We start from the raw sequence: 23,757 nt of genomic DNA on the forward strand, positions 1-23,757 counted from the left end.
CTTTGGGATTGCAAATTAAAAGTATTTAAAACAAATCATAAAGTACTATAATTAGGAAATTTATATTTTAAATTTTTGAATAAAAGTAAACTGGCTGTCAGTGGATCAAAAAGTTTCTTAAGGCATGGCTCAAAAGATTACCCAGAATTTAGGACTAAACATATCATATCATTCTGTAATTACTATAAGGCCAATGTAGGAAATTAAAATGCTGAACAGCGCATTTCCGTTTTTTCCCCAGCTGAGAAACCCAAAAGCCTTGCAGGGCAGCTGAATAAATTTCAATCATAGAGAAAGCAAAGTTGTACCAGAGAAAGAGAATTACACTCATAAAATGCATTTTCTGGGGCTATCCAAAGAACTTCACATTCCTTGAATTATGTTGAAGTGTAATCACTTGTTAGCTAAGCAAACACAGTAACCAATCCATACACAGAAAGATTCCACAAACAGCATTGAGATAGGTGACCAGTTAGAGCAATTCTGCGAGTGTTAGTTGATGGATAAATGTTGGTGGAGACACTTGAAAAATTCAATTGCTGCCACTGATTAGTGTAATGGACACTTCTATATTCATTACTGATGGGGTCTTGATCGACGGTCTCATTCAAGAGGTGCACTTCTGTCAATTTATCTTTACTCCAGTAGTGGCATGGCAGCCTGATTATATACTCAATTACAATGAAGGTCATTAATACACATCCTTCTGAAGAAATTTATTCTATCCCTACCTGAGTGATTCACAATGAAGATGTTACTTGGAAAACAATCCTCCTGCATTTGGTGTGTCAAAAAGAAATGAGGCAAAATCCTGCTTTAGATGATACTTTCACTGTACAGACAATGAAAAATATTGCAACATTATGTATAGGAAGTAAGATCGCACACCAAGCCAGGCTTTTTTTTAAAGAACGACATTTTCAATCCATCTGACACTGTCACAAAACCTTTGATACAGGTGGGACTTGAACCCAGTTCTCCTTATCCAGGGGTAGGGACACTATCACTGTACCACAGAAAGGGCCCAAACTAGTTTCACATCAACCTGTTCAGAGATGTTATTCCATGCATCTGGTACAGATTGGACTTGAATCTGGATCTCCTGGCTCAGAGGTAGGGATGCTACTCTATGCCACAAGAGCCCATCATGTAGAGTGCATCACAAACAATCCCCATTATGTTCTCATCCAAGCACTTGCTCAAGTGCAGGTAATTTTCAATTTCAACATCCAGGCTGTGACCTTCCACAGGTTTACAAACAAAATTCAAACCCATTGAATTAAAGGAACCGTGGCATTCTGAATTCAAAATAGGTTAAGGAACAGAAGGCACTCAAGAATGGTATCTGGTTATTTTTCAGACTGAAAGGATGTATGTCATGCCATTCTTCAAGAGTTGGTATTGAGATTCACCACTTTCTTTGAAATGAATTCATGGCCAGAGTAATGAATAAAAGGAAATGTTTCTAAGTTTGAAAATGACACACATTACTGGACGCAGTGTTCTACAGCGTGGCGATGATCACTGGATTGCTGCTTCATTTGACCTTTTCCCCAAATCAGCAGTGTTCTGTATTTCTTGCCTGGTCTTTTGAGTTCAGAATCTCCAGAAATACAAAGCACAATATCCTTGGAAAACCCCATCACAATGCTGTGGGGTAAGGGGAAGAGTTGACACCACCCTTTATTGGTATTGACTGCTGTAGGTCTAAATGTCCAGTGTGAATGATAATGGTCCAAGAACTCAGTGGCCAATCTAAATGGGAATGCCACAACCGTCACAGACTTCATCAATAAGTGAGTAGAGAACTGCATGTCAAAGAAGTTAATCCGAGTGCTCCCCGACCAGAAACCATTGATGAACCAGGAGAGCCACTCCCTACTGACGTCCATGTCTGATGTGTTTAACTTGGCAATCCTGACTTATACTGGAAATCTAGGTATGACCTTTACAAAGCCATCAGTGTTGCCAAGGGGCAACACCAGACTAATCTACAGTCCCAGACTGACCACATGAACACACGTTGATTGTGACGAGGCTTGCACGATATAACAGGCTACAAAGTGAAGTTGAGTTGAATTGCTGACAGCAATGCATCCTTCCCTGATAAGCTGAATGATTTCTGTGCTTGTTTTGAACAGAAGGCCAGTGAAATAAATGTCACCTGCCCCATATAGCCTCGGGTGTACATATACCCACTGTCACCTTCGAAGGCGTTAGATTGGCCTTTGTGAGAGCGAACCCACAGAAAGTGACCGGCCTGGATGGAGACCCCAGCTGTGCACTCAGATCCTGCACGGGCCAGCTGGCAGAAGTACTTGCAGATATCTTTAGCTTCTCCTCACTACTATGTGAGGTTTCCATCTGTTTCAAGAAGACCACTGTTATCCTAATGCAAAAGGAAAACTGAGCAGTGTGCTTTCATGTTGACCATGCTCTGACATCCATCATAATGAAGTGCTTCGAAAGGCTAGTTGTGGCACATGTCAACTCTAGCCTCCCAAATTGCCTCGATCCACTACAATTTGCCTAGTGTTGCAATAGGTCCACGGCAGATGCCATCTCCCAGGCTCTACATTCATCCTTGGAACAGCTGGATAACAAGGACACCTACATCAGATTCCTACTTATTGACTTTTGCTCCACCTTCAACAATATAATTCCACCCAAACTCATTTCCAAACTCCAAGACCTAGGTCACTGCTTCTCCCCTCTGCAATTGGAACCTCAACTTCCAGACCCACAGACTGCAGTCAGTAAGGACAGGTGACAATAGCTCCTCCACAATAATCTTCAACACTGGTGCCCTGCAAGGCTGCATACTATATTCCTTATACACTCATGGCTGTGCGGCCATTTACAAATTTGCTGATGATACTACTGTAGTCGGTTGAACCTTAAACAATGATGAGTATAGGAAAGAGATAGGGAGCTGGTGTAAAGACAGCTATCCCTCTCTCAACGTCAGCAAAACCAAGGAGCTGGCTATCGACTTCAGGAAGTGAGTGAAAGACACGCCCCTGCCTGTGTCAATGGTGAGATCTTCAAACTCCTAGGAGTAAACATGTCTAACAGTCTGTCCTGGTCCATCCACATTGATGCTAGGGTCAAGAAAGCGCACCAATGCCTCAACTTCCTGAGAAGGCTAAGGAAATACGGCAACTGCTCTGCCCAATACCACAAGAAATTAGAGAGTTGTGAACATAGCCCCGTCCATCACGAAAACCAGCCTTCCTTCCTTTGACTCCATCTACACTTCCCACTTCCTCAGGAAAGCAGCCAACATAGTCAAAGACCCCTGCCACCCTGGTTACACCCTCTTCCACACTCTTCCATTGGGCAGTAGACACAAAAATTTGAAAATACATACTAATAGATTAAAGAAAAGCTTCTTCCATGCTGTTATCAGACTTTTAAATGGACCTCTCATAAATTAGAATTAACCTATTTCTGCACCTTCTCTTTAGCTCTCACACTATATTCTGCATTCTGTTCTATTACCCTGATGTACTCATGTAAGGTGTGATTAGTCTAGATGACTCAGAAAACAATATTTCTCACAATATCTCAGTACATGTGAAAATAATCAAATCAAATCAAACTAAATCACATGAGATAGTCAGAGTGGTACGGTCTGGTGAATAGTTGGGATTTGCCTGGGAGCTAGACTATAACTTTCCTGTCTTACTTTTCCAGGGCAACTATTCATGTAAATATATCAGAATTATCTAAAGCTCCCAGCTTCGAGACAGAATTGGATACATTTGTAGTATGCTCAAGGAGAAGGGGGATTGCCCATTGGAACTTCAAGCCTCCCTTTCAATTCTCAAAAAGGTCATTGCATCCAGACTCCTACGGAGGACCAATGCACATCTCAGGTTGTACATTCTGACTCTGACATCTAGAATTTGGATGGTTTGAGCCATCATAAGCATTTTGCAGGGATGGTAACAGACTTCAGGAGAACATGGTGAGCTGGGAAGATAGACGGCTGGAATAATTAATGCAGAAAGGTTTGAAGTAAATTGGCAGGAAAAATGAAAGGGGGGCAATACAAATTTACTGTTAGCCAGGAATAAAAAGTGTAGGATGTATATATTATACATCTCAGAAGGTGGCAGATCAAATTGAGAAGGCTTTTAAAAATGCATAAGAGATTTATTAATAGAAGCATACAGCTATCGTACAAAAGCTACAATTTATACCAAATTATACCAATTTATAACATTTTAGCCAGGTCCTAGATGGAGTAATGTGTTCAATTCTGGGTAAGTCTGATGGCAGAAACATAATTGTACATATTATACTGGTTGGTATCCCACAGGTGTTTAATATACACATTTATTAACACTCATTTCCCTTTAGTTCAGTCGTTAAACGCATTACTTAAAACAACCACAATTTGAAAGGATTTTAGGACCTTAAAGAATATACAGAAGACGTTCTCTAGAATGGCACTGGGATGTTATTCCAGTCTGTTCAATTTACTAATGGGGAATGATCTTCTAAGGATAGAGAATAAGAACACATTCATTTGGTCCATTTCCATTACAATTCACTAAAAAGGGAACACTGCATTCCTAATGATCTTGTCATTTGGATAAATTGTTGAAAAGAAGCCATGCTGTTTGTTTTTATTGCTCAGGTGGATATTCTTATAATACAATTTGTAAGTGAGCATCAAGTCATCCAGGCAAATATGCCTTCTGCAATCAATATCACATAAAATATTTTATTTGATCATTTGTTGTTGGAAATATTTTAGATGGCTGAGTGCATACAGTTGCATGAATAACTGAAAACAATAGGGGGTGATATCCGGAAGATTCTTATACAAAGACTGAACAGTTCAATCCTTGTGCATTTTCTTTTCCTTACAGTTGGGAACAGTGTGATTCTTATGGTTACACAGTCTCCACCTCTCCTTTCGGCAATGGAAGGAGAGACAGCAACAATGATTTGTTGGATTAATAGCTCCAGTTTGGAACGGCGGATCGAATGGAGCAAAGTTTTATCAGAGCAAAAGACTCTAGTTCTGACATCCAAAGGGAACATAACGATGCCTAACCCGGATTACACCGAAAGGATGAAACACTCTCTCAATGACACAATTAGCACTTTGTCTATTTCCCAAATAAACCGGAATGACACTGGGATGTACGTTTGTGAGGTATTAATTGAGATTCCTCCACCAGTGCTCAGAATGTCTGGGAATGGCACTCACCTGCAGGTCCAAGGTATGTGTTATTTGTAAATGATTGCTTTTTGGTTATTAAAATGAATAGATATGATTATGATAGGAAAAGACTGCTTGGTCTTTCTAGCTTGTCCCATGAAGCTATGATTCTCCAGTAAATAAGGTATGGGTGCTCCCTGTCCATCAAGCAATCCCTGAGTTAAAAAGCAGGTATAACTCCTGGGGCAATCAGGGGTCCAAATACCTGAAAAATTCCTCTCCAACATATTTAGGCATTTGAATCCAGTCCAGCAGACTACATTGACCCTGATCTATTTTATAGAATATTGACCTCTTGAAAGAGCTCCAAATTGCTCTCATTTTCAGAAAAACTGTGATTGAATGTACACTCTGGCAACTTGTTCCATATGCTCTCTATTCTCACTTAATTAGTTGTTTATTCTCAAAGTATTTCACAACTGAGAAAGTACGTTAATTTAGCAAACAGTCTAGTTTTGAGAACTCGGAGTTTCACTACTATAGCAAATTGAATAATACATGTACTTATTATTTCCAGTTGTCAACAATGAAATGGCAGTGTCTTCCAATGACAACACAATTGGTGGTATGTGGCAATTTCCTGTTTATAATTACGAAGATGCAGCATAATGATTTTCTTCATCCAGTATCTTGGCTCTGCATTGTGTGCTGGTGGCAGATCCAAGCTTTGATGGTATTTTGGTGTAAAGTTAGCTTCAGCAGACCTTTTGGCTCTGAAATGGGGTGGGAAAGGTGAACACTGGTTCCTGCTCACTGCCCTGTGACTCTCGCTAGAAAGTGTATGGGGTTTGAGTAAAGAGTTTGGGCACTCCCTTATAATATACTCTGGATATAAGTATAAATTGATTCAATCTTTTTGAAGCAAAGATTCAGGCAAACATTTAAAATGAGGCTTAATTTTACAACAATGGCAGGGTTTATGAGTTCAAATCCCAAGTTGTGAACGCAAATTTATCAAATCTGATATTCTTGTAGCTAACATTAAAGTGAACAACTGAAGTTTTTCATATAAAACCAACTACTTATCTCATATACCTTGGCAAATCGCTCTTGCTTGATTTTTGGGGGCACAGGGTGTGTGATTTGCTTTGATGGTCAGAAACAGAAGGAAGGCAGGAGTGGAACTGTTGGAGTACAGGGAATTGGGTTCTGAATTAATGGATATTGCAGATAAATTCGTTGATCTTGGGCAGGCTGTCTAGAAAGGAATTGTGATGGCTTCCTTCTTCTTGCTCCTCAGCTACATACCTCCTCTGTAGCCAGTGGCACAGGTTCCTCCTTACACTGATGAGGAGCGTGAAGCTCACTCCGTGCTCCATTAGAGAGCCCCTTCAGTGAGGGGACAGGCCTTTTGGCCCACCAAGTCCATACCAGCCCTCTGAAGACCATCCCCCTTACTCCATCTCTGTAATCCTGCATGTCACATGGCTAACCAACTTATCCTGCACATTTCTGCAGCTGTGATACCATCCTTGATTAGCAATGCCACTCCTGCTCGTCTTTTATCTCCCTCTCTATTTCTTTTGAAACATCTAAACACCAGAACATCCAACAACCATTCCTGTGCCTGTTTTATCCAAATCTTCGTAATAGCCACAACATTGTAGCTCCAAGTATTGATCCATGTTCTAAGTTCATCATCCTTATTTGTGACATTTCTTGTGTTAAAATAGACACACTTTAACCCATTGCACTGAGTGCAACTTTGCCCTATCAACTGTCTGTCCTTCCTCACAGATTCTCTTCATGCTGTATCTGCCTGTACACCAGCTACCCCATCCTCTGATCCGTAGCTATGGTTTCCATCCCCCTGTCAAGCTAGTTTAAACCCTCCCAAAGAGCTCTGTTAGTGCCCCTCCACTTCCTGGCAACTGTGGTTTTCCTCTAGTAAGTCATCTCCCCCCGACAGTATCCAAAGCAGTATACTTCTAATTGAGGGAAACAGCCACAGGGGGTTCCTGCACTATCTGCCTGCTCCCTTTCCCTTGCCTGATGGTCACCCAGCTACTTTATCCTGTAACTTGGGTGTGACTACCTCCCTATAACTCGTGTCTATCACCCCCTCAGCCTCCCGAATGATCCGGAGTTCATCCAGCTCCAACTCCAGCTCCCTAATGCAGTCTGTGAGAGGCTGGAATTGGGTGGGTTTCTTGCAGGTGAAGTCAGTAGGGGCACTAGTGGTGATCCTTACCTCCCACATCCCACAAGAGGAGCATGCAACTGCCCTAGCTTCCATCTTCTGTGGTCTAGATTGCCAAAAGTGCTAAAGAGAAAGAAAAACAAAGCTTACCTTCCCAACCCTCCACACAGAGTTTTTTTTTGGTTACAGAAGGCGGGTGCCACTGCCTGAATATTAGTTCACTTACGCAGCAGTCCCCATGTCCACATTTGCTCCTGCTCAGCCTTTATTCCGCCTATTTTCGAGGTGAGTTTTTTATCGGAAGTTTTTTGTACCTTCTCTTCCTGGCAGCCCCCTGGCTTGTGCTGTCACCTCTCCCGCTGCTTAAATCTTGCCAAAATCTGTTCTTCTATCTCCCACTGGCTGTTGGGAGGCCTATAGCAAAGCCCAAACACTGTGATTGCACCCTTCCTGTTCCTGAACTCTACCCATATGGCCTTGGTGTATGAGCCATCAAGGTTTCATCCCGCAGTACAGCTGTGATATTCCCCTTAACAAGTAGTGCAACTCCCTCACCCCTTTTATGTCCCCCTCTATCACACCTGAAACATCTGCATCCTGGAATGTAAAGCAGTCAATCCTTTTCGTCCCTTAACCAAGTCTCTGTAATAGCAACAACATTATAGTTCCAAGTATTAATCTGAGCTCTAAGTTCATCTGCCTTACCCTTTACACTTCTTGTGTTGAAACAGATGCAGTTCAGTCCACCAGGTCTGCTTTGATCAGCAACCACACACCGCGTGCTCTTCCTCTGAGTCTTACTGGCTCTACTCTCTAGTTCCCATTCAGTCAATTCGCCATTGCCTTGGTTCCCACCCCTCATCCCCGCCAAGCTAGTTTAAATCCTCCCGAATGATGTCAGCAAACCTCCCAGCCAGAATATTTGTGCCCCTCCAGTTTAGAAGCAACCCGTCCTTCCTGTATAGGTACCACATGCCCCAGAAGAGATCCCAATGGCCCAGATACGAAACCCTCCCCTCACACCATCTGTTTAGCCACGTGTTGAGCTGCACTATCCTCTTATTTCGAGCCTCCCTGGCACATGGCACAGGGAGTAATCCCAAGATAACAACCTACCAGAAGGATGTGTTGGTTTTGGAGAGGATACAGAAAGGATTTGCCAGGATGGTGCCTGGTATGGAGGGCATTAGCTATGAGGAGGTGTTGGAGAAACTAGGGTTGTTCTTACTGGAATACCGGAGGTTGAGTGACAACCCGATAGAGGTCTACAAGATTATGAAGGGCATGGATAAAGTAGACAGTCAGAAACTTTTTTCCAGGGTGGAAGAATCAGTTACTAAGGGCTGTAGGTTTAAGTTGTGAGGGGCAACGTTTAAAGATGATGTACGTGGCAAGGTTTTTTACACAGAGGGTGGTGGGTGCCTGGAACCTACTGCTGGCGGAGGTAGTGGAAGCAGACACGATAGTGACTTCTAAAAGGAGTCTCGACAAATATATGAAAAGGATGGGAATAGAGGGATATAGTCCCCAGAAGGGTAGAGGGCTTTAATCGTCATGGGCAGCATGTCAGTGCAGGCTTGGAGGGCCAAAGGGCCTGTTCCTGTACTGTAATTTCTTTGTTCTATCCCCGAGCACTGTAGGGCAAATTAGCATGGCTAGTGCACCTAACCTGCATACCTTTGGACTGTGGGAGGAAACCAGAACACCTAGAGGAAACCCACATAGACATAGGGAGAATGTGCAAACTCTATACAGACAGTCACCTGAGGCTGGATTTGAACCTGGGTCTCTGATGCCACAGATAGCAGCGTTAGACACTGAGCCATTGTGCCTCCCCCATTAGGAACAATTGGATTTTTCTTGACTAATCTGGGCTGTGATAACTCTAATTTCACTCCCCAGTGATTTCCTCTATCACAGCTGATGTGGTTATTTCAATGCTGCCATGTAATTTGTAGGATGTGCACCACAGACGTGAGGCACATCATGAAAAGATCATTGTCATTGATCAAAAAAAAACAGCCAAGGTTTGTGGCAGTCACTCAAAGTTGATGACACAGCAAATTGTTGTGGAATGACAAGTTGATGACTGCTGCTAGGATACCAGGCATTTACCTGCACAATATGGTCACAGTGGATTCTCCCTCGGTTATGAGGCAGCTCAGAATTTTAACACAACACTCAGACAGTGAGAATCCTGCAATCCTCATGAAGCTCCATGCTTATTCCATCAGTGACAAGGGAGAAAATAATTTATTCATTTCTCCTGGAATCCAGAGCCTCAGTGGACCCCCTGTGCAAAAGCAGATAGCACACTAAACCACATTACAAATAGCATCTGCTCCAGGCAGGGAAAAACTACACATATGGAAGTTCATACCCATAGTTACCTTTAGAGCATCCAAAGAGATTTTCTGTGACACTAAACATTTTGAATACCTTTCAATGTACCAAGTTTACACCAATCACTAGTTCCACTTATCTATCTTGTGACAAAAATCTCTGATAGATTTGTCAAACAAACGTTCCTTTTCACAAAACCATGATAATTCAGCCAAATCATTTTTGATTTTCCAAGTCCTGCTACCACATATAAAATCTTTTAATGCTCTGTACTGAGTTTGGTGGCAGATGGCATTTAATCAAGTGGGATGGTTCCACTTTGGGACCCCTCTACCTTCCCTTCTCCTTCTGACTCTGACTATAGGGGAAGGCTAGTGAATGGCCTTCTTCCCAGCAGAGGCTGCAGCTTATGAGGCAAACACACCGACTGAGCAGGCAGCCATGTCTCAACATTGAGGGAAGTAGTCCTCACCAAAGTCCATGGAGGCACCCATCAGTCAGCGGTGTCCTGACACAGTATGTCAAAGTTAGAGGTCACATAACACCAGGTTATAGTCCAGCAGGTTTATTTGAAATAACAAGCTTTCATTGTGCTGCTCCTTCATCAGGGGAGGTAGAGGAAAGCGCACAGGCACAGAAAATATAGGTGTAGAGGGAATTGCAAGATCAGTCTGGGTAATTAAGAGCATCTGAAGATAGTTCAAATAGCATGAGTGGCGTGCCGATAGGCTGCATAACAAGTCTTTGCCGGTGATCACAAGCGTCAAATAGTGTGAGTAAAGTATTAATAGCTGAATATTGGCACTTTGCGCATGACTCTTAAACCTATCATGTTATTCTAGCCATTTTATTGGTCTCAAGCACTGTCTTATTTTTTACTTTTTGTAATTATTTCTCTGCCTTAATTAATCAGATCATACGTCACCTGTTTACTTGCTATTCAGCTAAATATTTCTGTCTCTGCTCTCACCTTCCCTTCCACACACCACCACAATCTCTTCTGGCCAAGGCTTTGATATCAAAACCATATTCTTGGCTTTTTTTTGAGGATGGGGGGGATGGATCTGTATCATTCTTCTCAGAAGGAAAATGTTTAGCAGACTAGGGCTCTAGTCTCTGATGATAATCTGAATATAAAGGCAATGGTACAACATTCTCTCCTTCATGACCTGGAGGCTGGTCTGGAGTGGACAACAACATCTCTAAATTAACGATGAGGACTGTTTATTTCTGAGGCAGTGGGAGTGCCACTTCCATGAAATTATTAATCTCACCTCAGAATTTATACTGGCTAGAATTGAGGAGTTCAGTTTACATTTTCTTTCACATTTTTCTCTAATTAGTTCTTCAAAAGACAAATGATGATCCTTTTCATTGTTGAAGGCTTGCTTTCAAAATATAGTCTTCTGCAAATGTAAACTAAGATCTCTCTTCTTAAATGCAAGAATTTATTTTTCACTTGATAAGACAACCTTGATTATAGCATATTTTCCTCAGGTAATGTTCACAGCGATTTTGGAAATGTGAATATTTCAGCAAATTGACTCTATTGCCCTCATCAGTGTGTCTGTTTTTTCTGTCTGTTTTTCATGAGCAATGGCTGTTTCTGTACTGAATTTATGAAAGTTGTCCATCATCTTCTCTTTTATCAGTTTCCAGCTTGTACTCTTCTCTAGTCACTTTTTCAGTGAACCATTCTTCCTGTTCTTGAAAAGCTGGTAGCCATTCACACTCAGTTACCTTACTGTTCCCCTCTCTTCCTCATATTGGATTGCAGGAGGTCTCACTTTTTTTTTGTAACTTATCAAGTAGCTGCTACAAGTGTCTGATTTATTTTTCATTTTCTGAGGTTTCCTTTTCCTGGCCTTATTCTTTGATTTTATTCATTTGTGGGATGTGGGAGTCGCTAGCTGCGTGAACATTTATAGCCTGTCCCTCATTGCCCTTGAGGAGGTGGTAGTGAGCTGCCTTGTTGAGTGCATTAAAAATCCAGTTGCCCATTTAGATATGCTACTTGTTCAACTTGAAGATCCTCAATATTCTATTGTGAATTAATTTCCTCTGGAGCAGTCCCTTTAGCAATAGGAAGTATTTCAATTTTTACTACTTCAACATCAATGCTTTTTTCCAAAGCGCCTAGGAGAATGCAAGGTTAATAACAATGGTATCTTCATTCCCATTCAATGGGGGCTGGTCATCTTCACTGCTGGCACTGCCTCTGTTCCGTACAATTAGAGTCTTCATAAAAAATGAACATTTCACAAATCCATTTGATATTTTCGGAAGGGTGTTTTATTGAAGAAGTTTGATTCCACAGAGTAATGAAGCAACATCACCTTCCTGCACTGCTACTGCTTTATAAAGAAGATTCAAAGCTATAAAAAGGTTCATATTTAATAAGTAACAATGGTGATCAGAAATGATGTACAAAGTTTTGGTGATCTCTCTGCCGTATAGCAAATGATCACCCATTCTCATACTCTTACTGATTTTGATTTGATTTTATTGCCATGTGTATTTTACAGTAAGAATACAATGAAATATAGTGAAAAGCTTACATTTGTCACCACAAGAAGGAGCCACTCTGATTAATTTAAGAATAAGGGAGAAAAAAGATAGAGCTCAAAGAGGGCCAGCTCAGCAGTGTTGGCGTCCCTATGCTGCCATCTCTCTGCCATCACTATCAACACCTGACCTAAGCAATATCAAAGTCACTGATCCTCAGGCACTATCTTTGCCGCTGGGCCCATAGCCCTCCACCACCGCTTTGCTGCAGCCAATGCTGGCCCCAACCAACAATGAAGTTGCCGATCCTCAGGCTCCATCTTTTGCCGCTGGGCCTACCTCGCCGACATCGCCTCTCCTGATGTAGCATCCGACGATTCCAGGCCCTGTGCTTGCTCTGGAAAAATCAGTAGGACCTAACTCTCCTCCATGCTGGGCCTACTCAGAATTAATCTTAGACACTAAAAGTTAAGAGTTTGAGGAAGCTTATGCTTCAGCCACAGTGTGAGATGTGCAAGAATAAATACTGCGTCTCCTGTACCCAAAATAACTTCAGTTTCCTCACCATTAGCCATGATATTAGCAAACCAGAATTCACCTTGTGTGTCTGTGAAATATTGTGCTGTGTGCGATATCTCAAGGAGAATTCAATTTGCTCCTCAGCATCTTCTGATCCCTTGATACTTGTAGACTGTTGCAACCTGTATTTTACATTTTGTACTGATTATGTTGTGGAGAAATGGCATCTCTCCTTGTACTTGTGACCCTGGTGTCTCTTAATGCGGCTTACCACACTATCTTTCTTCATATGCTTGCTGCTGGAGGGTTTTCTGTTTGCCCTTGTATTTCCCGTAACTGAGTGTCTTGCATTCTGCGCTCATCCGACACTCACTGCTGCTGATGTCTGAGCTTGCTTTGTTTCTGACTGCTGCGGGCTTGCTTTTGTTTCTGTCATGCTCTGGCAACCCTGTGGACTACCTCTGGAACTTATGGTCTTCTGTGATTCGACTTCTGTCGCATGCATTATCTGGCTGGCAGGTCCCAGGGCTCTGTGAGTCTTTCGTGTGCACTCACCATGGGGTGACTGAATTTGGATCCTCTTTCACTGAAAACCTCCCAACCCAGCTGAGAACTGGTGCTTGGTTACTCCTGGCATCTCTCTCAGCTCCCTGCAAAGTTGATGTTGCCATTTTTACACTGTGCTGTAAACAATACCACCAGGGAGGTGATGGCCTAGTAGTATTATCACTGGACGGTTAATCCAGAGACCCAGACAATGCTCTGGGGACCTGGGTTCGAATCCCACCATGGCAGATGGTGGAATTTGAATTCAATAAAACATCTGAAATTAACAATCAATGATGACCATGAATCCATTGTCAATTGTTGGGAAGAACACATCACGTTCACTAATGTCCTTCAGGGAAGGGAACTGCTATCCTTACCTGATCTGGCCTACGTGACTCCAGATCCACAGTAATGTGGTTGACTCTTAACTGCTCTTTGGGTAATTAGGGACGGGCAATGAATACTACCTAGCCAATGACACCCACATCCCATGAAAAAATAAAAAAAACTATTTTTTTAAAAAAAACAGGATTGCCGCAATGCAAGATTACAGGATCATCCTAGAATAAGACATGTTTTATTTGATTGAACCACTTTCAATGTGCATACTTGCTTACAGTTTCATATTCTGATAATATTCCTCAGATGCTCCCTTATCCAATAAGAACACAATTATTCCCTGTTTAATTGCCCTTTGCCTTAGAATTTAGTGCCAAGTTGACAGGTGGCTGTTTTGATAACCAGGATTATATTAAAAAATCAGCTAAACAATATGGTATGTTGTACTGAAAAGAATTTTGCTATATCTAATTGAACACTAACAACGTTTTCCACAACTAAGACCTTAAAAATCAACAGCAGTTTCTTCAGAGGTGATTTTTGAGGCTTCTCTCCCGACATGAAGCACAGGGATGTGGGGCAGGTAAAGAATGTTATACAAGTCTCAGACAGAGGCTGTGTCAATACAAGTCATTTGGTTAACATTTGAGCTATGTAGGCCCAGAGGTTCTGAGTCGAAAGGATACATCTCAGTGAACTCATTTTTTTGAGTTTGAAGATGTTTGAGAAAGATCTCAGAAGTCCAATGGTGTGGAGAGATCAGCAAAATTTTGAAGAAGGAGGCAGGCAAATACATTTAAAAAAGGCACAATTTGCTTCTGTACTACGTAACGGAAGGAACTTTTTGCCAAATAGAACTTCAGCTTCAACACTATTGCTTTTGCACTTCTTAAACATTTAACCTGCCTTGCATAAATGAGCAGTATTCAATTCGGCCAACTGTGGAAGGCAAAGACGTAGTCAATTGATAATATTTTATGAATCCTGTTTTGCATGTTGGATCATGGAGGAGATGTTTGATTGTGTAATGTGAACAAACAACAGTTTGAGCCAGGGACGGGTGGAAACAGATATCCACAATGTGATAATAACATTTCCGGTCATTTATACTGTATGTGTGCATATATATCCCTATGCCATAGAGTCCATAAGATGGGATGAATTGTTAGATACAAATAACTCACAGGCTCATGTGATTGAATATTTTGATGTAGGGGTTCATCTTGAATAGTGACAGGTGGTATCCGAGAAAATAATTTTTTTCTGTGATACTGTATCCAAGCACTGATCTGATGATTCATGAAGACCACATGAAATAAGAAAAATAACATATGTACAATGATGGACAGGTAAAGACCTTCTCATCTATCCAACCAATCCTGCATCATTGTAATACCTTGTGTAGCGCGAGAATACTCTTCAGCCAGCAATGAATTCATGACTTAGCCATTTTGATTAAATCAGGTATATCTTCTTTTTATTGTTGTATATTTTTCAGTGATACCCATTGTTTTATTGATAAATGATGCCAGTAAATAGTGATCTGATAACTTTATTTATTTGGCAGGCTCAACATGGATCCTGATTGGGTGCATATTGTCTATCATATTGGTTGTGTCAATTACCACTTTCTTTTTGGCCAGGAAATTAATCAGAAAAGGTAAGAAGGATTATAAAATCTGTTGTGCAAAGATGTTTAAACAGTAAACATTGATACAAATGGACCAGAAGTGCTAAAATGCTCAAAACAAACACATCACTAAGAGTCGGTAATATTAATCCCAGGATTCTGAAAACAAGTAGGGACAAGATTTTGGATAAGCATATGGATGTGCACGGAATAGTGTAGGCTAGATGGGCTTGAGATCGGTATGACAGGTTGGCACAACATCGAGGGCCGAAGGGCCTGTAATGTGCTGTAATGTTCTATGTTCTATGTAAGATTTGCATGGTTCTGACAAGCATTAAAAGAATGGTCATTGGAGAGAGGGAAGATACTAGTCCATGAAAAAAATTAACATGATACCCATATTCAAAAAGGGTGACAAGCTAGCAATTAAAAATAATTAATCTAAGTGTCATTCTGTGTGAAAAATAATTGTATCATTTACAGCGGTGTATTTAGGAATCATAAAAAGGTAGCACACTGAAGACCATTCAATCCGTCCTGTCTATGCCAGCTCTATAAAACTGTCCAAATAATTGTATTCCTCTGTTGTTTTGTGATAGTTCTTCAAACACCTCCCTTCAAGTGTTTGCCTCAATGCCATTTGAATGTCTGCTAGAATTAGAATCTGAAAGAATAGATACTGTATTTTCTATGTTCAAAATAAACTCAGTTCCCTGATCATTAACCATGACATCAGCAAACCAGAAGATATTTTTTGTGTCTGTGCTGGGTGTAATAATCAAGAAGAGTTTATCTCGCTCCTCAGCATCCTCTGATCCCTTGGTACTTGCAGACTGTTGCAGTTTGTATTTTTAATTTGATTATACTGTGCTGAAATCTCTCCTTGCAATCATGACCCTGGAGTCTCTTAATGTAGTTTACCACAGATTGTTTCTTCCCACACTTTCTGTTGGAGGATTTTCTGTGTAGCCTTTTTAATTCCCACCACCAGGTTTATCATACATTGCACTCATTCAACACTTGCTGTTGACAACTGATCTTATAATCGTACCTTTCTTTGAAAACCATTGGATCTGCTTCCACGGCCCTTTCAGGTAGTGTATTCTAAATGAAAGCAATACATAAATTATTTTCCTTTATGTTTGTAATGACTCAGGAAGCCTGACTGGAAAGGAACATCATTCATTATTGAACACCAAATAGAGCCACTGCTCATGGTATATAGGCTCGTCTCAACCCTGGACAGATAGAGGTTTGAGCTGGAGATAAGTGGTAACAGATATCCACAACGTGGCAGTAACCTATCTGTTTGTCATCACTGAGTCTGCTTTACAAAGTGCTCAGCTATAGCAGGAAACCAAGAGAACTTGTATTCAATGAGCTCCATAAAGAGATTAATTAAGTACCTTGTAGGGTTTATCACATTGCCCCCACTTGCTAACCACCTTAAATTCATATCCTCTGGTTACTGAGCTTGCAGCTACTGGAAACACTTACTCTTTTTTTACCGTATCAAAGTCTTTCAGAATACTGAGATTAAATTGTTCCTCATCTTTACTGCTTAGTAGAGAATAAGCCCATGTTTCTAGCACCAATAAGCAAATGAAATTGCTCAGTCATGTTATCACATTCTCTCAATGCCCGCTCTTGTGTCTTGGCCTCCTTCCAAAAGTGGGTTACCCATAATAGGCCACAATTCAACTAACCAGTTAGGAGCTAACCCGTGGTTTATAACTGTTTAGCATAACTTTCCTACTTTTACTCTATGACAATCTTTAAAGTCAAAGAAGTGTAACTTTACAGTAATTTTTAATAATTACTAATTCGTGGGATATAGTCATTGCTAGCTGGGGCAGCATTTATTGGCCATCTCTAATTGCCTTTGAAAAATTGGTGGTGAGCTACCTTCCTGAACCACTGCAATCCATATCCAGATTTATAAAATCATGAAGAGCATGGAGTGGGCAAATAGATGAGGTCTTTTGCCTGAGGGTAGGGGAGTCCAAAACTAGATGGCATGGGTTTAAAGTAGTCCCACAATGCTCTACGGAAGAAGTTCCAGGATTTTGATCCAATAAAACTATAGGAACGGCAATATATTTCCAAGTCAAAAAGGTAATGGCTAGGAGGAGAACCTGTGGCTGTGCTGTTCACAGATGTCTGTTGTCCTTGATCTCCTAGATTGTATGAGTCTCAGGTTTGGAAGGTTCTATTTGAGGATTCATTTTGTAGATGGTTTACCTGACTAATACTGAGCATTGGTGGTGGAGGGACAGAATGTTCATGGGTGTGATGCCAAGCAATCAGTTGCTCTGTCCGGGTTGGTGCCAAGCTTCTCGAGTGTTATTGGAGCTGTAATCACCTAGGCAAAAAGGGAGCACTCAATCAAACTCCTGACTTATGTTTCATAGTTGGTGGACACGCTTTGTAGGGTCAGGAGGTGAGTTACATACTGCAGGATTCCTATACTCTGAATAATCTTGCAGCCACAATATTTATACGTGATTTCAGTTCAGTTTCTAGTCAATGGTAACCCCCAGGATGTTGGGAGTGGGGGGATTCAATAGTGATAATGCTGTTAAATGTTAAGAGGAAACAAATTCTCTCTTGTTGGAGATGATCATCGCCTGGTTCCTGTTTGGCACAGATGTTACTTGCCACTTGTCAGCTCAAGCCTGGATATTGTGCAAGTCTTATTGTGTTATATTTTGCCATGGACTGGTAATCTGCAGTCTCTGAGGAGTCATGAATGGTGTTGAAAATTGTATAAACACCACCAAATATTCCACCTCTGATCTTATTATGGTGGGCAAGTCATTGATGAAGCAGTTGAAGATGTTTGGGCCTAGGCACTATCCTGAGGAACTTCAGCAGAGATAAATAACCACGAACAACTGCAACTTTTCTCCTTTGTGCTAGATATGACTCTAAGCAGCAAAGAATTTTCCCTAATTCTCTCTGATTATGGTTTTGCCAGGGTTCCTTGATGTCACTCTCAGTCAAATGCTGCCTTATTGTCAAAAACAGGTATTCTGACCTCCCCTCTGGAGTTCATAAAGTCATAGAGATATATAGCATGGAAACAGGCTCTTTAGTCCAACTGATCCATGCCAACCAGATATCCTATATAAATCTAGTTCCATTTCCTTTATTCATTCATGGAATGAGGGCATTGCTGGCCAGGTAGCATTTATTGCCCATCCCTAATCGCCCAAAGGGTAGTTAAGAGTCAACCATATTACTGCAGGTCTGGAGTCACATGTAGGCCAGACCAGATAAGGATGGCAGTTTTCTTCCCTAAAGGACATTAGTGAACCAGATGGGATTTTCTCCGATAATCGGCAATGGATGCATGGTCATCATCAGATTGTTAATTCCAGATATTTATTGAATTCAAATTCCACCATCTGCCGTGGTGGGATTCAAACCTGGGTCCCCAGAAGATTATTCGGGTCTCCGGATTAACAGTCCAGTGATAATACAGCTAGGTAATCGTCTTCCATCCAAATTTGCCAGTATTTGGCCCATATCCTTCGGAACCCTTCCTGTTCATTTAATGATCCACATGCCTTTTAAATATTGTAGTTGTACCAGCCTCCTTCACTTCCTCTGGAAGCTCATTCCATACACGCACCACCCACTGCATGAAAAAGTTGCTCCCAGGGTCCCTCCCATATCTTTCCCCTCTCACCTTAAACCTCTAGTTTTGAACTCCCTCACCCTGGGGAATTGATCTTGCCTATTTAGCCTATCTATGACCCTCATGATTTTATAAACCCCTATAAGGTCATCCCTGAGCCTCTAATGCTCCAGGGAAAATAGCGCCCCCAAGCTGTTTTGTCCATTTTTGAACAAAGGGTATAATGAGGTCAGGAGCTAAGTGGTCCTGGTGACATCCAAATTGAGCATCACTGAGCTGGTTATTCCTAATCAGTGCTTTATAAGGGTTTACATAACTTCCTTGCTTTCACTCTATGTCTCTAGTTTTAAAAGTCAAGGAAGTGTAATTGTTAAAATTACTAATTCACGGGATTTGGGCACCATTGCCTTGGACAGCATTGATTGGCCATCTCTAATTGCCCTTGAGAAGTTGGAGGTGAGCTACCTTCTTGAAACACTGCAATCCACTGTTGATGAACTGTTCATCACCTTCCTGATGGTTGTGAGTAGACTAAAGGGTTACAATTCAGTGGGTTGGATTTTCCCTGCTTTTTGGTGTATATGGAACACTGGGGCAATTTTCCACATTATCGCACGGATGTAGCTGTATTGGAACAGCTTGGCTAGGGCCATGACAAGTTCTGGAGCGCAAGCCTACAGTACTATTACCCAAATGTTGTCAGGGTCCATAGCCTTTGCAGTATTCAGTGCGTTCAGCCATTTTTTGCTATCATGTGGTAACATGGTGGACATCAGCCAGCAAGGGTTCAAATGAGTTTAACCAAACTCCTAGTTTACTTTGGAGATGTGACATCCTAAGTGGATGATGGAGAGCCATACTTTATAGAAAATCTTGACATACAAAATGATACTTGACGACGTCACACATTAAATTATTTCTGGAGATTCAAAAACCTCTTAGGAATGGATCCACAATAAAGTGGAGGTTAGAAAGCAATGAATTAAAGGAGACACGTTGTGTTGAAGAGTGGTTGAGAGAAACTCTTGGCAGGATGCCACAGGGTTATTCTCATTTATATAATTGAGCAGGATTCAGAAATACATTACAAAATAGTCAGATTTTCAGATGATACTAAATTGGAAGCAGCAGCATAATTGACAGAAGCGATGCAAAAATTGCAGTGAGTTGGACAAGATAATTATGGAGGCAGAACAGTGGCAGATAAAATCTAATACAAACAAGTGCACGGTACTGCAAAAAGGACAGAAAAATAAGCAACACACACTCTGTGAACGCTGATGAAATAGCCAATGAGGAATTAGACAGTAAGATAAGGATCCTAGTAAACTCAACGTTAAACATGTCCAAACAATACACAGTAGCAACAAAAAGCAACGTTAAACTACACAACCAGCCAGTTGTTTAACATTCAGGTTAGTTGTGATCAAAATTTACAGTACCCTTATCAGATCACACCTCGAGTATTTTTAAATCCTGGAAGCAGTACAGGGAAGAAAAAGGCTCCCGAGCGTAAGTGGTTTGATTTGCAAGCAAAAATTGGAAGAATTCAAACTTTTCATTACACAGCAGTCAATTTTTGCTGTGGGCCTTCACATGACTGAACAGATCGATTTCCATCTCACGGAACTTTGGGCACATGGTGCAGGACATCCCGAGAGGTAGTGGGATCTGGCTTTTCAATCTGAAAGGGGAGCGTTTATGGCATTATATGGAAAATTCTAATGGATAAGTATTGTGGAATCTCAGATTAGATGGTAAATTGTTACACTGTTGGGGGGAGCAAAAGTGACTGGTGGGTTGAAAGATTCCATTGCAGGATTATTTCTTACACAGAAAACAGATTACCAGGTTATTCATCATTTGCAGTTCGTGGAACCAAACAAAGTGGTTGCTGCTTTGGCTGACAACAATGAATTCATTTCAAGGTAGAAGTGAATCTCAGGATGTAGTAAGGACACAAAAAGCATTCCATCAAAAGCCTGATTTTTACAATGGGCCAAGCAGCATCTCAGCAGCACAAATGCTTGCTTGGCTGCTTGGTCTGCTGTGTTCACCCAGCTTCACACTTTATTATCTTGGATTCTCCAGCATCTGCAGTTCCCATTATCTCTGATTTTTACAATGATTCAGTTTTACACAACAACTTTTCCTCATCACATACATATATTTTGGTTGAATTTCATCAACACCTAAGCAAATCCAATCAACACACATCGAGCTCAATGATTTGAATGTCTCTGATTTCCAACCTGTCTTAATTTTATCAAACTTAATGTAAAGAGAGACCTTTCATGACCTCAGGTTGCCAATGAAGCACCTTCAAAGTGTTGCCACTGTTGCAACGTAAGGAAATGCAGCTTCTACCTTGTACCCAGAAAGCTCCAATAAACAGCAATGTGATCATTGTCAAATAATCTATTTTCTCAATTTGATTGAGGGAAATGAAAGCTGAGAGGGTTTCTGATTGAAGCGTACAGAATTATAAGGGGCTTGGATTGGATAGATAGGAAGAGACTTTCTCTCTTTGTCAAAGAGTACCATAGATTTAAGGTGAGGGGAAGGAGGTCTACAGGGGATTTGAGGATTTCTTTTTTACCCAGAGAGCTGGGTATGTTTGGAACTCATTCCCTCAAGTGCTAGAATATGGGATTCGTGTAGTGGGTGCTTGATAGCCAGTGTGGACATGATGGGCTGAAGGGGTTCTTTCCATGCCATTAAATTTGGTGGCTCCATGATAAACATTAGGCTGGACACTGAGGAAACTCCACTGTTTTTCAAAGTTGACTCATAAGATCTCTTACATCCACCAGAAAGGCCTGATGGGCTTTGGTTTAGAGCCTCATTCAGAAAGCAGCTTTGATGGCATGACACTCTGTCATTTCTGAAGAAGGGTCCCAACTCGAAATGTCAGCTTTCCGGCTCTTCTGATGCTGCCTGGCCTGCTGTGTTCATCCAGCTCCACATTGTGTTAACTTTGTCATTGTTGCACTTGTATGACAACCTAGAATTTTGTCATCAAATCTCTTGATGGGCTATGCAGCAGCCCATGTCCAAATGCAACATGGAAATATCCAGGCATGGGCTGAAAATGGCAAGTAACATTTGTCCCACCCAAATGCTAGGCTATGATAACCTTCTATAAGAGAGAATCTAACCATCACCTCTGAATATTCAATAACATTATTATCATTGAATCCAATACTGTCAACATCCTGGGAGTTACCACTGACTAGAGATTCAACATTCTGTAGCCACCAGAACAAATCAGGACTTAAGAATACTATAGGGAGTAACTCACCTCCCGACTCCCTAAAGTGTGACCAACACAAACTGTGACATGGCAGAAATCAGGGGAGTGATATAATTACAGAGATTATGGGAACTGCAGATGCTGGAGAGTCCGAGATAACAAAGTGTGGAGCTGGATGAACACAGCAGGCCAAGCAGCATCTTAGGAGCACAAGTTGCTACTTGGCCTGCTGTGTTCATCCAGTTCCACACTTTGTTATCAATGATGGAATACTCCCCACTTGCCTAGATGACTGCAGCTCCAACAACACTCAAAAAGCATGACACATGGTCTGGACTACATGTGACTCCAGACCCACGGCAATGAAGTTGATGCTTAACTGCCCTCTGGGATGGGCAACAAATACTGGCCTAATCAGCAATGCCCTCATCCATTCAAAATAAAATAAAACTACTAAAACCATCCAAGACAAAACAGCATCTTGATTGGCATGACATTTCCAAGCATCCACTCCAGTTACAATCAAGCCTCAGTACCAGCAGTGTGTACTATAAGATGACAAAGTGTGAAGGTGGATGAACACAGCAGATCAAGCAGCATCTCAGGAGCACAAAAGCTGATGTTTCGGGCCTAGACTCTTCATCTGATGGCAGGTCTAGGCCCGAAATGTCAGCTTTTGTGCTCCTGAGATGCTGCTTGGCCTGCTGTGTTCATCCAGCCCCACATTTTGTTATCTTGGATTCTCCAGCATCTGCAGTTCCCATTATCTCTGTATTACAAGATGTATTGCAGAAATTCACCAAAGATCCTTAGATAACAACTCGCAAGCAAATGACGACTACCATCCTTTTAGAAATTCTTTAGAAATTTAGTATTGTATAACTACTGCTTATCTCATTTTCTTTCCCATATTTTTCATACTTGGTGGACCTCTGCATGATGACCTCTGTGTAATCCTTTACAGAGGTTCTCAACTAGTAAGAATACCAATCTAACATAATCCACCAGGAAGATGCTGAACAATGTTTCTGAGTAATGTGCCAGAACTAGAGTGATTGGCATCTTTCTGTTTTCCACAGGGGAACCTGAATATGTCAACGTTAAACACAGAAACAAAACCAGTGGGAACTATCGTCCAACAGAAGTAAAGTAGAGGTGGAGATCTGAAGACATTTGAACCGAAGTGCCAAAAGCCCTCATTATGGCTTTGAAATAGCTGCATTTTAAAAGATCAGAGCTGACATACTGTGAGATCTTCAAGATATTGAAAAAAGGTCGGGCTTTGATCCTGTCCATTTGAAAGCACACTGGTCAGAGACTGACGCTGCAAATTTGAACTGAGGAATAAAAGAGTTTGTCATTTTAAATGATCTGTCAACCTTCCTTCTGTATGGGAGTCTGTATTGACAAGTAAACAATTGATATTTCATGCACTGGACTTAATTTATGGATTAATATGCGGGCCCAATGTATTTCATTGTGATGTGCAATGTCATATAGAGCCCGTTTGAGGTCTGCTACAACTTTTGTTCACATCAGTGGTGACAGTACTCTATACACTGACCTACTTCCTTGTACTCTTCATTCCAGACAATTACCAAGT

The 23,757-nt window shown here is 41.3% G+C and overlaps 1 protein-coding gene across 3 annotated transcripts in view; it reads left to right on the forward strand.

Annotated features, from left to right (window-relative positions):
• Positions 1 to 23,491, forward strand: part of LOC125465996 (cytotoxic T-lymphocyte protein 4-like) — a 96,194-nt gene extending 72,703 nt beyond the window's left edge. For all 3 annotated transcript variants that reach the window (XM_048560069.1, XM_048560070.1, XM_048560068.1), the window contains exons 2-5: positions 4,881 to 5,237; positions 5,754 to 5,801; positions 15,199 to 15,291; positions 23,234 to 23,491. In XM_048560069.1, coding sequence (XP_048416026.1) covers positions 4,901 to 5,237; positions 5,754 to 5,801; positions 15,199 to 15,291; positions 23,234 to 23,307 — 552 coding nt within the window. In that variant the 5' untranslated portion in view covers positions 4,881 to 4,900 and the 3' untranslated portion in view covers positions 23,308 to 23,491. The remainder of the gene's footprint in view (positions 1 to 4,880; positions 5,238 to 5,753; positions 5,802 to 15,198; positions 15,292 to 23,233) is intronic.
• The last annotated feature ends 266 nt before the right edge of the window (positions 23,492 to 23,757 follow it).

This window comes from Stegostoma tigrinum, chromosome 30, assembly GCF_030684315.1.
Source record: "Stegostoma tigrinum isolate sSteTig4 chromosome 30, sSteTig4.hap1, whole genome shotgun sequence".
In the NCBI taxonomy this organism is placed as follows: domain Eukaryota; kingdom Metazoa; phylum Chordata; class Chondrichthyes; order Orectolobiformes; family Stegostomatidae; genus Stegostoma; species Stegostoma tigrinum.